This window comes from Anolis sagrei, chromosome 1 (assembly GCF_037176765.1).
Source record: "Anolis sagrei isolate rAnoSag1 chromosome 1, rAnoSag1.mat, whole genome shotgun sequence".
Classification (NCBI taxonomy): Eukaryota; Metazoa; Chordata; class Lepidosauria; order Squamata; family Dactyloidae; genus Anolis; species Anolis sagrei.
Genome location: NC_090021.1, coordinates 126,721,914 through 126,736,235, shown reverse-complemented (window position 1 = coordinate 126,736,235; position 14,322 = coordinate 126,721,914). Strand labels below are relative to the sequence as shown.

The 14,322-nt window shown below is 38.1% G+C and overlaps 1 protein-coding gene across 1 annotated transcript in view; it reads left to right on the top strand.

Annotated features, from left to right (window-relative positions):
- Positions 1-14,322, top strand: part of COL21A1 (collagen type XXI alpha 1 chain) — a 111,852-nt gene that overhangs the window by 94,841 nt on the left and 2,689 nt on the right. The window contains exons 23-29 of the mRNA XM_060788089.2: positions 2,364-2,399; positions 3,879-3,923; positions 6,477-6,509; positions 7,280-7,426; positions 7,528-7,582; positions 8,375-8,572; positions 13,178-13,255. Coding sequence (XP_060644072.2) covers positions 2,364-2,399; positions 3,879-3,923; positions 6,477-6,509; positions 7,280-7,426; positions 7,528-7,582; positions 8,375-8,572; positions 13,178-13,255 — 592 coding nt within the window. The remainder of the gene's footprint in view (positions 1-2,363; positions 2,400-3,878; positions 3,924-6,476; positions 6,510-7,279; positions 7,427-7,527; positions 7,583-8,374; positions 8,573-13,177; positions 13,256-14,322) is intronic.

Genomic DNA, 14,322 nt, shown 5'->3' with positions numbered 1-14,322 from the left:
ATTTAGGGTGCATCTGCACTTTAGAATTGCCATGGCTTAATGTTCAATGACTCTTTAATTTTCAGGGCTCAGTGGAATTTGTAGCTTGGTAAGATAGCAGCACTCTTTGACAAAGAAGGCTAAAGATCTTGTTAAATTTAAACTCCCATGAATCCATAGCATTCAGCCATGCAGTTAGTGATATCAAACTGCATTCATTCTAATATGTAGATGCACCATAGAGAGGCATTGCTCAGAGATCTTGACTCAGATAATATAAGATGTTGTTTCACATGACAATAAAATAGCAAAAACAAGTAGTGTTTTAAAACATGGACCCAAAACCCTGACAACTGCCTGCATCACAACTCGTCTTTCCTTCCCCCTGCGTACTTCTGCAATGCGCACAAAATAGTTGTTTCCCAGACTTTACTAACAGGTTTTGAGGGGTGCTGAGTGGCAGAAAGGAATTGTCCCCTTCCCAGGTCTTTGGCAGAAGAAGATTCATCAGTAAAATTGTCCTTTGAGATTCACACCATTAGGACTTTACTTGTGAATGATGCAGGACATTCATTTCTTTATTTTTGCTTTCTTATGTCTATACAGCAAGGCTCACCTCACTTGGAAAAAGTTTGATCATGCTATTACAAAGGAAATAGTTTGATCTTCAACTTACAAGTATTTTAATGGGAGATATTTTAGTGGAAGATTCTTTGGCCAACAACCAGTCATTTTTTACCATGTCAGCCAAAAGTTGAACTTATAACAGCCAGTTTGGAAGATAGCCGATGATTTGGATGTTTTAAGTTAGAAAAACACAAAGTTGGAAACATAAAACCCATGAGAAAAAAGATTGTGGCATTGGATACTTTTGGGAATAACCAACATTGTAAAAGAGACATACTTTTTATTTGTTTAAAAATTAATTAACATTTTAGACAGGGTGTGATGTATTCTTTGGCTTGTAATACCTTTTGGAGAAATAATTCAATCATGTCAGCTATTTATGGTCCTGTCAGTCTGAAGTAGGAAAAGAGACCTTGATCAAGATTGATAAAATATTTACCTGAGTGAAGACAGATCTGGGCAGGTTCTCCAATAAGCCTGTGAGACAAAATAAGCAGTCGTAAGATGAATTCCGGCTGAAATTCATTTTGAAAGGTTGTTCTTTTTGTTCTTTCACATTTCTCAAAAGATCTTTTAAACAGTACGACCTGCTTTTCAAAACATTTTGTGGGAAACTGATACAGGTGCACATGTTCCATACCACAAATTGCAGGCATGGTTTTTACCATAATACTTGCTCAAACAAAAATTTGGAAGACATACTTTAATCCAACCAATACATGCATTTGATCCTTGCTCTCCAAGATATCCTTATTTGTGCCCTTTGGATGTAGATATTGAGGAGATGGTGTAGTTTTCTGGATCACTCTGGTGCTCTCCTGGTGTTGGTCTGTTAGAAAATAGACTTTTGGGAAAGTCTGCAGTGACTAATGCTGGAAGCTGCAAACAAGATAATGCTGAGCTAGCCCTCATTCCATTCCTGGTGTTTTCTTTGTCTCCCTCCCTTATATGGGTTTTCTGTGTTTTTAGAAAAATTTGGCATGACTTGTATACAGCTGTCAGTTGATGGAGCTGGGGAAAAATTCTACACTCAGGACGTTTGGCCTCAACATCTATGGAAATGTTGGATTGTCATTTATAAACCTGGACTGGAAAGCATGATCACAGTTATGAATGTGTAAACTAAAGTTACACATTTGTTGCTTCTTTGTATTCATAATCCTATATATTCAACACTGTAAGGAATACATAGGTATTGTCCTGACTCACCAGGCGTAGCCACTGCAAGAAATATGTGTCATTTTTACATGAAAATTGCAAGGCTTGCACAAAAATCTCATGTTTGTGTGCTTTGAATGCAATTTTCCTGTTTCTTAGTAGGGGGTTGGACTGGATGGCCCACGAGGTCTCTTCCAACTCTATGTTTCTATTTCTAGGTCTGCAGTTGTGTCTTTTGTTCAAGGTTGCTGTTCTGTATGCAAAAACCACAATTCGTGCCAAACAAATATTTAGACAAAATCAATATTGCAGCAAAAATCTTGTGCAAAATGAAATTGTACAAAAACAATCCCATGTGAGGTTTGTTTTGTATAAGATTACCTTTATTCTACACATTTTTATTGTACAAGGTTTTTTTGTTTTAATTGCTCTAGTGTACTATTATGTGTATGTGAAAGTTATAACACTTGTAATGATATTACTTTAAATAGTGATATATCAAGTCAAGTTACTTTAAATAGTGATATATCGAGTCAAACCTGACTTGAAACTAGTGATATATAATTATAATGAAATGTGATGCTTTTTCCTGTTTTCAGGGAGACAAAGGGAATTCAGGTGAAAGAGGATTCCAGGTATATTTTCTTTACAATTCTAAATTTGTACAAAAAGTGCTATTTATATTTTAAAATTGTAATGAATAATTTTGATACAACATATCACAACATAGGAGATGCTCACCAACCATATCAAGTCTATCTTTTCCTCTCAGCTTTCATAAACTTCATGGCATGGCAATTGAATGAGTCTATCTATAAGATGTTCAAAGTTTATCTATAAGTTGTTCAAAATCAACCTTTTAAAATGTTAACAATGCTAGCAAAATCTTTTAACAGTTTATTGAATTATTATCCCAATATTATTGTTAGCAATAATATTGGGATAACAATCTGTTTGCAGTAATAGTTTTTTTTTAAAAAAAACAAAACACTGAAATAAAGCAAATTAAAAGCAGATATTAAAAGCAAAAGTAAAGTCTGAAATGAATGTTGATAAGCAACCAAGAGGCAAATTTTCAAGCATTTTCACAATGAAATAATAGGTAGAAATATGACCAATGGGCCAATTCTAGATTTATTTATTGTATTTATTTATTGTGTTATTATACTGTTATTTTATTGTGTTTTTGTTTTAATGGATTGTTTTGCTTTTATCTTTTGTGGACATTCTGTCCTGTATATAAGCTACTCCGAGTCCCTTCATGAAGATAGTGATGGGGTATAAGAATAAAGTTCTTCTTCTTCTTCTTCTTCTTCTTCTTCTTCTTCTTCTTATTATTATTATTATTATTATTATTATTATTATTATTTAATGTGTTAAATTTTGGAAGACTGCCTTGCATCCAGTTCAGAGTGCTGCCTCTTAGAGCCACAAGCACCTCTGTGTCTATATTGCAAGAAGTTGGTTAGCTTTAGGTTTACAATTTATGCTACAGGGTTTAAAACAATCTTTAACAGTGCAATCCTATGCATATGTTCTCTGAGCACAGTGAGATTCCCAAATGATATGTAGTCTAAAGCGCTAAATGATATTTGATAAGCTGCTCCTTCCATTTGACACAAGCCCTTTCCATGCACAATGGTGATAGTAGATGGAACATCAATTCATGGGTATCCACCTGGTACTTGTTCTTATCTCCTTTAGACACCATCACCTCTTCCTCTCCTCCTTCTCCTCTCCTCCATCTCATCTCCTCCTCAGTTTCTGTCTCATCCAAAAAGCATTTCTTGAAATCAGACTTTGCTTGAACTTTGCCAACTTCTCTCATGTTTGAATATTGGGATTTTTTGACTTTTTAATTACAAGCCATTTGGTGAAATATTTATTTATTTATGACATTTATATGCCATAAATATACATTTTAGAAATTCTAAGAAGATGAATGCCAACATAGGTTGTACTAAAATGTAGCTGCTTAAGTCAAGGGACTTGAGCTAGCTATCCTACTGATTTCATTTTGTCTCCACTAAGTATAATTAGTTATAGATCTGAACAAATCCTTTCTTATATGATGATGTGCTTACTATATAATGGGTTTTGTTCTTTTTCAAAAGGGCAAGAAAGGTGAAAGTGGCAGAATAGGCAGTCCAGGCCACAAGGTAAAATAATTGTGTTATAAAAAAAAAATCAAACTCCTTTCCCATTTATGGAAGCTGTGTATGTATATTGAAGTGCATATATGTATATAAAAGTATATTTTCATATGACTTTTAGGTCTTTAATTTAATAAAATTGAAAACTAAAAGCATGTATACAGATGTTCTCAAGTGCGTTTAGAAACATTTTCCCTTACCTTTATACTGCAGACTTTCATCAGTTACAACAGGCAGCATTTATAAAAATGCTCCTCCCTGCAGTACATGGCAATTTGGAAGGAATTCATGCTTTTGTCATTGTACCCGCCAGCGTGGGTGTCTGAGAGGCTTCCATTAAAGGAGGTGACATTTTTGCCAGTTATCTGCAGCCATGTATAAATACTCCCACTCTGTCCTATACTCTTCCAAACACTTTTGGTGTGAGGGAGTTAAAGAGGGATTGGGTGGGTGGGAAGCCTACTTTACTTTTTCAATGGTTTCCTGCTCAATGGAAACCTGAATCCATCTCTGGCCCCATCCACACTGCTATATAAAATACAGATTATCTGCTTTGAACTTGCTTATATGGCAGCGTAGACTCCTATAATCCAGTTCAAAACAGATAATCTGAATTATATGACCGTGTAGGTCCAGCCTCTGGGTATTTCTATATAAACTGATGCTCCTATTTCCTTCTTAAACTTATAGATTTATTTTTTCAGGATCATTTTTTTAAAATCCTATATGCCAGCATGATAGTTTATTCTGTATATGGGTAGATTGATTATAGACAAAAACAATGGGGAGAGTGTCTTCTCCACCACTTTCTTCACAAGACATAATTGATTCTAGGTGCTTAGCAAAATCTGTGATATGAGGAGCCCCAGGTGTCAGCAGTTGTCAGGAGCACCTTTTCACAGTTAAAACTTGTGCGCCAGCTGCGCTGATACTTTGAGATGCCTGACTTGGCCATGGTATTCCACACCTTAGTCACATTCCGTTTGGACTACTGCAATGCTCTCTACGTGTGGCTGTCTTTGAAGATAGTTCGGAAGCTTCAAATGGTCCAGAGATTGGCAGCCAGGTTACTAACAGGAACGCCATTCAGGAAGAGAACCACTCCCATGTTGCGGCAGCTCCACTGGCTGCCAGTCTGCTTCTGAGCCAAATACAAAGTGCTGGTTCTTACTTTTAAGCCCTAAGCAGCTTAAGTTCAGACTATTTGACAAACCACAACTTCCTCTATAGACTACTGCCGTCATCAGAGGATGTCCTCCTCTCAATTCCACCCCCATCCCAAGCATGGCTGGTGGGAACGAGAGAAAGGGCCTTCTCTGTGGCTGCCCCCCCCCCCCACCTCTGGAACTCCCCTTCTAAAGAAGTTAAGGATGGCCTCCTCCCTCCCTGCTTTCAAAAAACAGCTGAAGACATACCTTTGCTCACTGGCCTATGAGGAGAAGGAATAATAGTTGGTAATACTACCAGTATAGCTCTAATTAATAGTTGCCATCTATACCCATGCCCTCCTCACCCCACCAGCTCAATAGATATCTTGAGCAATGATTAATCAGTTTGCCACAAGGAAATGTGAAATTATTGTTTCCATTTGATGTTTGATGTTTTGTCTTATGTCTGTTATAACAGGCTGTGTTTTTTTAAAATTTAATTTTAGTTTGTTAAGTTATAATTTGTGTTTATATGTTGGGTTTTATAAATTCTGTTAGTGTGGATGTATTGTTGTTGTATCCAGGCATTTAATGTTTGCCTTTTATGTCTGGAATCTGCCCTAAGTCCCTTTGGGGAGATACAGCGGAATATAAATAAATAAATAAATAAATAAATAAATAATAATAATTCACTGTTTATCTTTGTTGTTGCATTCTTTCAAGTTGTTTCTAATTTATGGAAACTCTAAAACAAACCTCTCACAGGATTTTCTGGGCAAAAAATAGTAGTCGTAATTTTATTGATTAGCCCTTAGGCCATATCACAATATCAAACAAAAAAACAAGGCTTGATAAGACTTGATTGCACTCTATGTAGTAAGTTAAAATAAGATACTTATAACAATACAGTAAATAAATATGATAAGATATGATAAAACTGAGTATATACATCATATTTCCTTATCACCCCTACAATTTACCCTGATCAGCCCCATATATGTGGTTCTCAGACGTATTGTTTTGCTTAAATACAGAGCTGTTTTATATGTTATTTTTGGGTATTGTCCACGCATAAAATGTTTTGTTCTGATGTGAGATTCCCAGTACATTTGTCTTTGTCTTTCTCTGAGGCTGAGAGTAAGACCTGACCAAGCGCATCCAGTGGGGATTTACCTGATCAAGCATTGATTCAACCCTTGGTCTCCAAAGTCACAAGATGGATCTACACCATCATATAATAATAAGTGTAGACCCTTACAATGCGGTTCACTGCTGTCCAAACTGTCTTATATTACAGTGTAGATCCAGCCACAGCTCAATGCTTGAAATACCATGCTGGTCCTTGTGTTGTTGGAAATAACACATTATGACAATAAATCAAAAAGTGTTTTCCGATTTTGTTTTCCAAAAGGGTGAGATGGGATCCAGTGGAGCCAATGGAGAGGTATGTCTTTGCGGTTTTAAAAAAATAATCTGTTTTTTATCATCCGCTGTCCATTTGTTATTCAATTGAAGAATTTCACCATTTATTTTATGTTCATTGATTGTTGTGGGCAACTCACGAGTTTTAAAAGCCACAAATCAAAACTGAAAGGTGCACATATGTTTCCAAGTCGGTTCCCTATTTTTCAAGAGAACTGAAGTGCTTGCAAATTCATAAAAGCATTGATGTTGGCCAAATATTTGAGTGAAGACAGTGCTCAGTGAAAAGGTTTATGGAAAAGGAAAATAGGAAAGTGTTGGTGCTCTTCCAACCCTCTTGGCCTGAGCCCAGCTGGTCTTTGGACAAGGGAATCCCTTGTTCTTCAGGTCTTTCCACTGATGGTGATAGGCTGTCTGTAGTGGTGCAGCTATACTGTAGAATTAATGCATGAATACTACTTCAACTGCCATTGCTCAATGTTATGAAACTGTGGGAACTGTAGTATTACAAAGCCTTTAGCACTCTGATAAAGAGTGGTGGTGCCTCACCAAATGACAACTCCCATGACTGCATACAGCATTGAGCCATAACACTTAATTCTACAGTGTAGATGCCCCCTCTTGGATAGAATCCATTCAAGGCATACAAGATAAAAACAAGACCTGGCGAAATACAGTAAAAAGTCGTGAGATAAATAAGCAATAGAAAATCGTTCATACCAATTTAAATTACATGAAGTTAATAGAAAAGAATTCAATTAAACCCACTGACAGTGCATTTATTTCCTTCAGAAAGGCGAGAAAGGGGATCCTGGTATTCATGGCATCAATGGACAAAAGGGAGAACCTGGCATGAGTGGCTTGGTTGGTCCACCAGGTCCAAGGGGAGGACAAGGAGAAAGGGGATCTCCAGGAATTCCCGGCTCAGATGGAAAACCTGTATGTATGCCAACTCGGAGAAAGCTCTTTTAATTTTCATCCTGGAGCACTCAATTGTATACGGAAGCCATGTAATTTTTCTAATCCTGTGTTCAATTCAGGGAAGAGGTTTTTCAGAAGATTTTATTCGACAAGTTTGTGCAGACGTGCTAAGAAGTGAGTCCTTAGTCATTACAACTAATTTACAGCATTGCATGGCCAAAGTTTCCCCCTAAAACTTTGATGGGGAAACTTTATTCCCCCGAGTGGACAGAGCTCTCCGGAGTTCCCAAACCTTGCTGTATGACTTTCTTTTACTGTTATCTCCTTTCGGTGATAGGAGATATTAATCTATCGAAAGTTTAAGAAGCCGTTGCATGGAATTGAACTGTGCTTTGCAGCATGGAAATAAGTTGTGCTTTGCAACCCCAAAGGCTGTTGCCTGGGAATGAGCTGTGCTCTGTACACCAAAAATTGTTATACCAAGATTTTCCCCTTAGTTGGCATGCATGAAATTGAACTGAATTCTGTGTTCTTGATGGAAAAATATTCACATTTTGTCAGAACTAGTCTTCTCCTGGCACTTTGCTTTGGTCCTGCCCCATGCCTTTAAAGCTGTCAGAAAGTGCCTTCCTGAAGTTTTTCCAAAGGCCCCTAAATGAAAAGAAAATCCCTACTCCTTCCTATAGTTTTCACACGATTGCAAATTTTGCATTGTAGGAACAACTGAGTCAGTATTAAAGTCATCATTTCAAAAGAAAAGTCCACATGTTCCTTGAATCTCTCATTACTGGAATTAATGGACTTTTAAGTGCTTCACTGAACTACAGTTGACCTAATAACTATTGCGTTTGACCTAACAACCATTGTATTTACTACTGATTTGATATAGTTGTATAGATGACTTCAGCTGTTAGTACAACAGTGGTCCAAATTGGTTTGAATGGTTTTTGCTTGTTTTCCCTTTAGCCCAGTTACCAACTATGCTTCAGAATGGAAGGCAACACTGTGATCAATGCCAGTCTCATGGTGCGGCCCCAGGACCTCCCGGTCCACCAGGCCCAGTTGGTCCCCAAGGTCCCCGAGGCTTTCCTGGCTTACAAGGGAATGATGGTCTTCCAGGTCTGACAGGGGCACCTGGACGTCATGGATCTCGTGGGGCAAAAGGTAAGAATGGCTTGGAAAAAATATTTTGTCGACTGAAAAAAAAATTAGGAAAGGAACCAGATGATGCAAAAGGCTTTGGTTGTCAATACCATTCAGTCAGGACAAGCAAATAAAATATAACCTCCATATCCACAGGTCCCTAGATTTTATGTGGAAACATGAAACTGCAGGTAATAAATCTAATGAAATGAATGATTTCTGGTGAAAGCATATCATAGAATCATGCTGGACGACCTAGAAAAGCCTTAGAGCAATGGTTCCCAAACTTATTTGGCCTACCCCCTGGAAATCAATTTTTCTAAATCTTCTCTTCTTTCTTTTAATCTTTCATCACCCCCTTACAGTTATTCATTGCCCCCAAATGCACATGTGGCTGTTACTGCCCCACCCCCCCGGATCGCTGCAGTGCCCATCAGGGGGCGGTAATGCCCACTTTGGGAATCACTGCCCTAGAGAAAAGAAGGACCTAGTGTGATTCTGTGGTCAACTTCTAGCAGAAGCATGTCATGGGACCATGCTGGAGGACTTAGAAATGCCTGAACCAGTGTGGCTAAGCTAAGTCACCCAGTGGGTTTCAAAGCTGAGCAGCAATTTGAACTCTGGTCTCCAGAATTACAGTCCCATTTTCAAACAACAGGACCATATTGATTCCTGAAATAACATTTTGTCCCTCCTCCCCAAAAAGGATGTTGTATAAAAAAGGTTAATTAAAAAACTGTTTCAAAGAGAAAAAAAATAAAATTTTATAAAATAATCATTGTGATGTAACAGCTGTCTATATCTGCTGTAACAGGAAAAGGGAATTATTGCAGTTTTTAGAAGAGCATAAGAATCCCTTGAACTTGGTTTATATTTCCAAATTCTATTCAAGTTTATGTTCTAGTTCCGATCAATCAGCTACATTAGGACATTCAATGGGAGACTAAGGGTGCTTCCAGACTAGACATAAATCTACTTTGGAGCGGGTTATAGGAACCTGCTACAAAGCAGGTTTAAGTTCCCACACCTTCTCACAGAACCCGGGCTTTCCCGGGTGGGTGTTCTCATGCTATCTCAAAAACTTTCAAGATGGCATCAGGCTACCCAACCACCCAACCCCCCACCAAAAGCCTTTAAAAGTAAAAGCTTATTGAGTCACCATGAGGAGGTGGGGGGGGGGCATGAGTGATTTGCCCCCACCTCCTGGCACATCATTTTTACATGCCAGGAGGGCTGTGAGAACAGCTTCAGGTTGACTGGGTAAGTTTATATTTTATTTTAAGGTTTTTGAGAGGGTGGGTGCCCTTTTGCTTCTCTGGGGTCATGCTTCTCTGAATTGGACTGTGGGGACAGACTACTGGGACGTTGTTTGAACACCTCCAGTAAAAGCACAACAGGGCCCGCATTTTGGGCCCTGTCTGGAAGGGCACTAAATCAGGAGAAATCTAACTAAACTGTAAAACACAATAATTTCAGATATCATTTTAAATTCCATATTTAGCCATGCTGTATAAAACAACATTTTGCTAAAGGAATGTTCTGGTATTGTGCAGTATGGCCATTTGTTCCATTAAATGGCATAATTTTGAACAGGCAATTTAGCAGAAGATATTTCAGAGCCTTGAGAGCAGATTAATTTTCCCTTTTTTAAATTTTAACTCCATCTCTTAAAGAAAGGGGTGGGCTGTGTTTATGTTGGAAGGTCTGGGAAATCTGCCACCCCCTTGATTGCTCTCATAGCCAAAAGAGAGTAATTGTTGGAAAATATAAGTGATGGATAGAAGGCAAAACCAGAAGAAAAGATTTTTTAACATTCTGAACTTTTGTTGCAATAACAGCAGCAATATACTGTATATGTCAACAAAACAAAAGCCATCTTTTTACCCATGCAATTAGGTATATGTCTGCACAAAAGGATGACCCATTGGGTTGAATGGGACTTACTCGTCAATAAGTATTCTTAAGACTACAGCCTGAGCCTATAAATCCTATTCATTTCTAGTCAGTAGTTCTAGCCAGACAAGAAATGAGAGGTATGGGATTGCAGTGTTAATCTTGTCCAGAAAAGACGTATTATATTTTGTATATTTTCCAAAAATCTGACATTCAGATGGTTAAACTATAGCATGTAAAATCATGACCTGTTAACATTTAGGAATATTTTGAATGAATTTGGAATTACCGATTCAAAAATGTTCTAAAAGGAGCATTTGAATTATAAAGTAAAAGGCTGCCATTTAGCATATTTGGGCAGCTAGTGTCTTTCCATAATGTCATCTCAAGCAGTCCTTTTTTAATCCATTTGTATGAGTTGATTGTTCATACATCTGGCTGAATCACCACATTATGGGTCACTTATTGCCCAGACATGAATTACACTTGTTGCGTGTTAATGAGGGAACTAGACACAAGATGAGTCTGTTCCAAAGGATAAATATCACATAATCCCTACTCAACCTGATAAAGTTAGGGAAACGGGCACTTAGAAAAAAATATATATTCTGCTTCTTAATGACTGCAACCTGTAATGCATGTGAATGACAGCAACCTTGGTGGTCATATTGTATAACAAATGTTTGGCTTTATCATATATCAGATATGGATAAATGAAACCATGAATACTTATCCACCAACAGGTACCCATGGTCTCATTTATGCACATTTGACAAAATACGACTTCTCTAGGAATTTTCTATGTCCTGTTTAGAAGAAGTGTTCCTCAAGTGTTTGAAAACATCTGTATGCTGTAGACATTTGCCCATGGATGCTATTCATTACCATGTTGTCAGTAATGTGTCATCTAGTAAATGTCATTCCACATAAAGTTTTGCATGTCAAAGTATATTTTTTAAACTTGAAGCTCTTTCTCCAAGAGTTCGTCAATTATTTTTTGCTTCTTTGGGCTTCTCCAGATATTTAATTTTTTGTAATGTATCCATGAACCACAGTATTATTTAAAGCCTATTTTTAATTTAAGCCTGTGATCTGAAGGCATAAACAGGGTAATTTCAGTCTGTAGTTTGGTACAAATATTTTGGGTTGTTTCACATTTCAGAAATTACGTTTGATGATATGCAGCTGTAATTTACATCTGGAATGGTTCTTCCTCATCAAATCAACTTGCTCAAGATCCTAGAGTCCTAATTCATTCATTCTCCATTTAAAGACCCCGGAGTTCGAGCAACTTAAATGTAGACTCATAATAACCCTGTGAATGAGGTTAGGTAGGGAGTCAGTGATGCCCCTGTTGTGCCCATTTATAAATAAGGACTTTTGTTTGGGCTTCTCAAAAGTGGAGGCAGAAATTCTTAACCATTAAATATTGGCTTTAGCCCTACATTTCCATCCTCATAAATAAGTGAAGTAATCTAAATTAAGTTGTAAATCTCAACTTGAGAAAACCTGTGGAATCAATGTCACTTATATAATTATTGACTTATTGAGTTTTTCCAGTCCATTGACTGGTTTGAACAGAGACAATGGTTTCCGGGCACACTACACATATTATAACACTAGTTAACATCCAGTCTTTAGAAGGCCCCCTTGCCAAGGTTATCACATCTGCTTTCTGGTTACCAGCCAGCATCATACTACATTCAAATAACTCCCTCCACTATTCATATGGTTATCTGCTAATCTTGCCCTTAGGCAACATTTTCGCCCAATGACCATCCCTAATCCTGAGCTTGTCATCTCATCACCCGACCCACACATTTTGCATTGCTATGGCTACTTCCATATACAATCTGCCTATAAAGGTCTTTTCCTAGACACTTCATACATCTAAGGAAGTAGATAAGGGCTGGATCTATACTACCTTTCCAAACTGTGTGTAATGGCTTATTAGTGTGTCGCCTGCAGCGTGTATGTGTGTCAAACAAATCTAAGGAAAAACCTCAGTGTATATGTGAAATAAGTAATAAATCATATATTTTAAAAATATAAATGAAAGGTGTTCATGAGACATGTTGTGTCCCCATACACTTCATTATTACAATTTATGTATGTATTTGTATCTCTTGTAAGGGGTTGGTTTACGAGCAAAACTGAATCACTATGTCGTGAGATTATGCATGTCTAAAAAGTGTGTCACCAACATGAAATGTTTGGAAAGCCCTGCTCTAGGGTACAATGTGGCCCCTTTGCATACTGTTAATTCAGTAGATCCATTGTAAAAGGAAATAACTAAATTTAGTCCAATATATCCCTGTGAAGCATTTCCCTCTAGATTTAATGAATCCTTGTAGCCTGTTTTTTTTCCCATGTGTGTAGGTTACCTGCAGTTGGGATGGTGATGGGAACCACTGCATTGTGCATTAAGCCATTTTTGGCATGTCTTGTGATTAGAAGGATAGTGACCTACAGGGAATTACAGAGACAGCCGCCTCTGAGCCTATATAATTTTGTGCTAGAAATTATTGAATGACATCATATTACCTGATTAAATACAGGAGAATTCTCCCTTTCCGGAAATTAGCCGCCAAACCATTGAATCATGCAGAAAAGGATCTATTAAGCTCACCGGTTAATTGTGAAACTTTCTTTTTTGGCATACTAATATACTTCAGTACACACCATCTGAAAAATATTGGCTAAATAGGGTTCATTATGTCTGCTAAATTGCAGGACTACCAGGAAGAAATGGAGCTAAAGGAAGCCAAGGAATTGGACTTCCTGGTATACCAGGGCCTCCAGGACCTCCAGGTATTGTTTGACCTTATTTTTGTTATTTAATTGTTTGGAACATATCTGTTGTAATGATATGACCCCTAACAAATTCCGCTTGCATAATTTGGCTGGTATCTGCAAGATGCTTTGCAGCAACTGTCATTGGGGATATATAAATTGAAATTGTAATTTTATTCAAGGAAGACACAGGCTGGAATTCTGTGGTTATGTAAGGAAACTTACACATATGGTTGTACTTTGGGGCCCATTGTGGAACAGATGTATCTAACTCATAGAATCATAGAATCAAAGAGTTGGAAGAGACCTCAAGGGCCATCCAGTCCAACCCCCTGCCAAGAAGCAGGAATATTGCATTCAAATCACCCCTGACAGATGGCCATCCAGCCTCTGCTTAAAAGCTTCCAAAGAAGGAGCCTCCACCACACTCCGGGGCAGAGAGTTCCACTGCTGAACGGCTCTCACAGTCAGGAAGTTCTTCCTAATGTTCAGATGGAATCTCCTCTCTTGTAGCTTGAAGCCATTGTTCCGCGTCCTAGTCTCCAAGGAAGCAGAAAACAAGCTTGCTCCCTCCTCCCTGTGGCTTCCTCTCACATATTTATACATGGCTATCATATCTCCTCTCAGCCTTCTCTTCTTCAGGCTAAACATGCCCAGTTCCCTAAGCCGCTCCTCATAGGGCTTGTTCTCCAGACCCTTGATCATTTTAGTCGCCCTCCTCTGGACACATTCCAGCTTGTCAATATCTCTCTTCAATTGTGGTGCCCAGAATTGGACACAATATTCCAGATGTGGTCTAACCAAAGCAGAATAGAGGGGTAGCATTACTTCCTTAGATCTAGACACTATGCTCCTATTGATGCAGGCCAAAATCCCATTGGCTTTTTTTGCCGCCACATCACATTGTTGGCTCATGTTTAACTTGTTGTCTACGAGGACTCCAAGATCTTTTTCACACGTACTGCTCTCGAGCCAGGCGTCCCCCATTCTGTATCTTTGCATTTCATTTTTTCTGCCAAAGTGGAGTATCTTGCATTTGTCACTGTTGAACTTCATTTTGTTAGTTTTGGCCCATCTCTCTAATC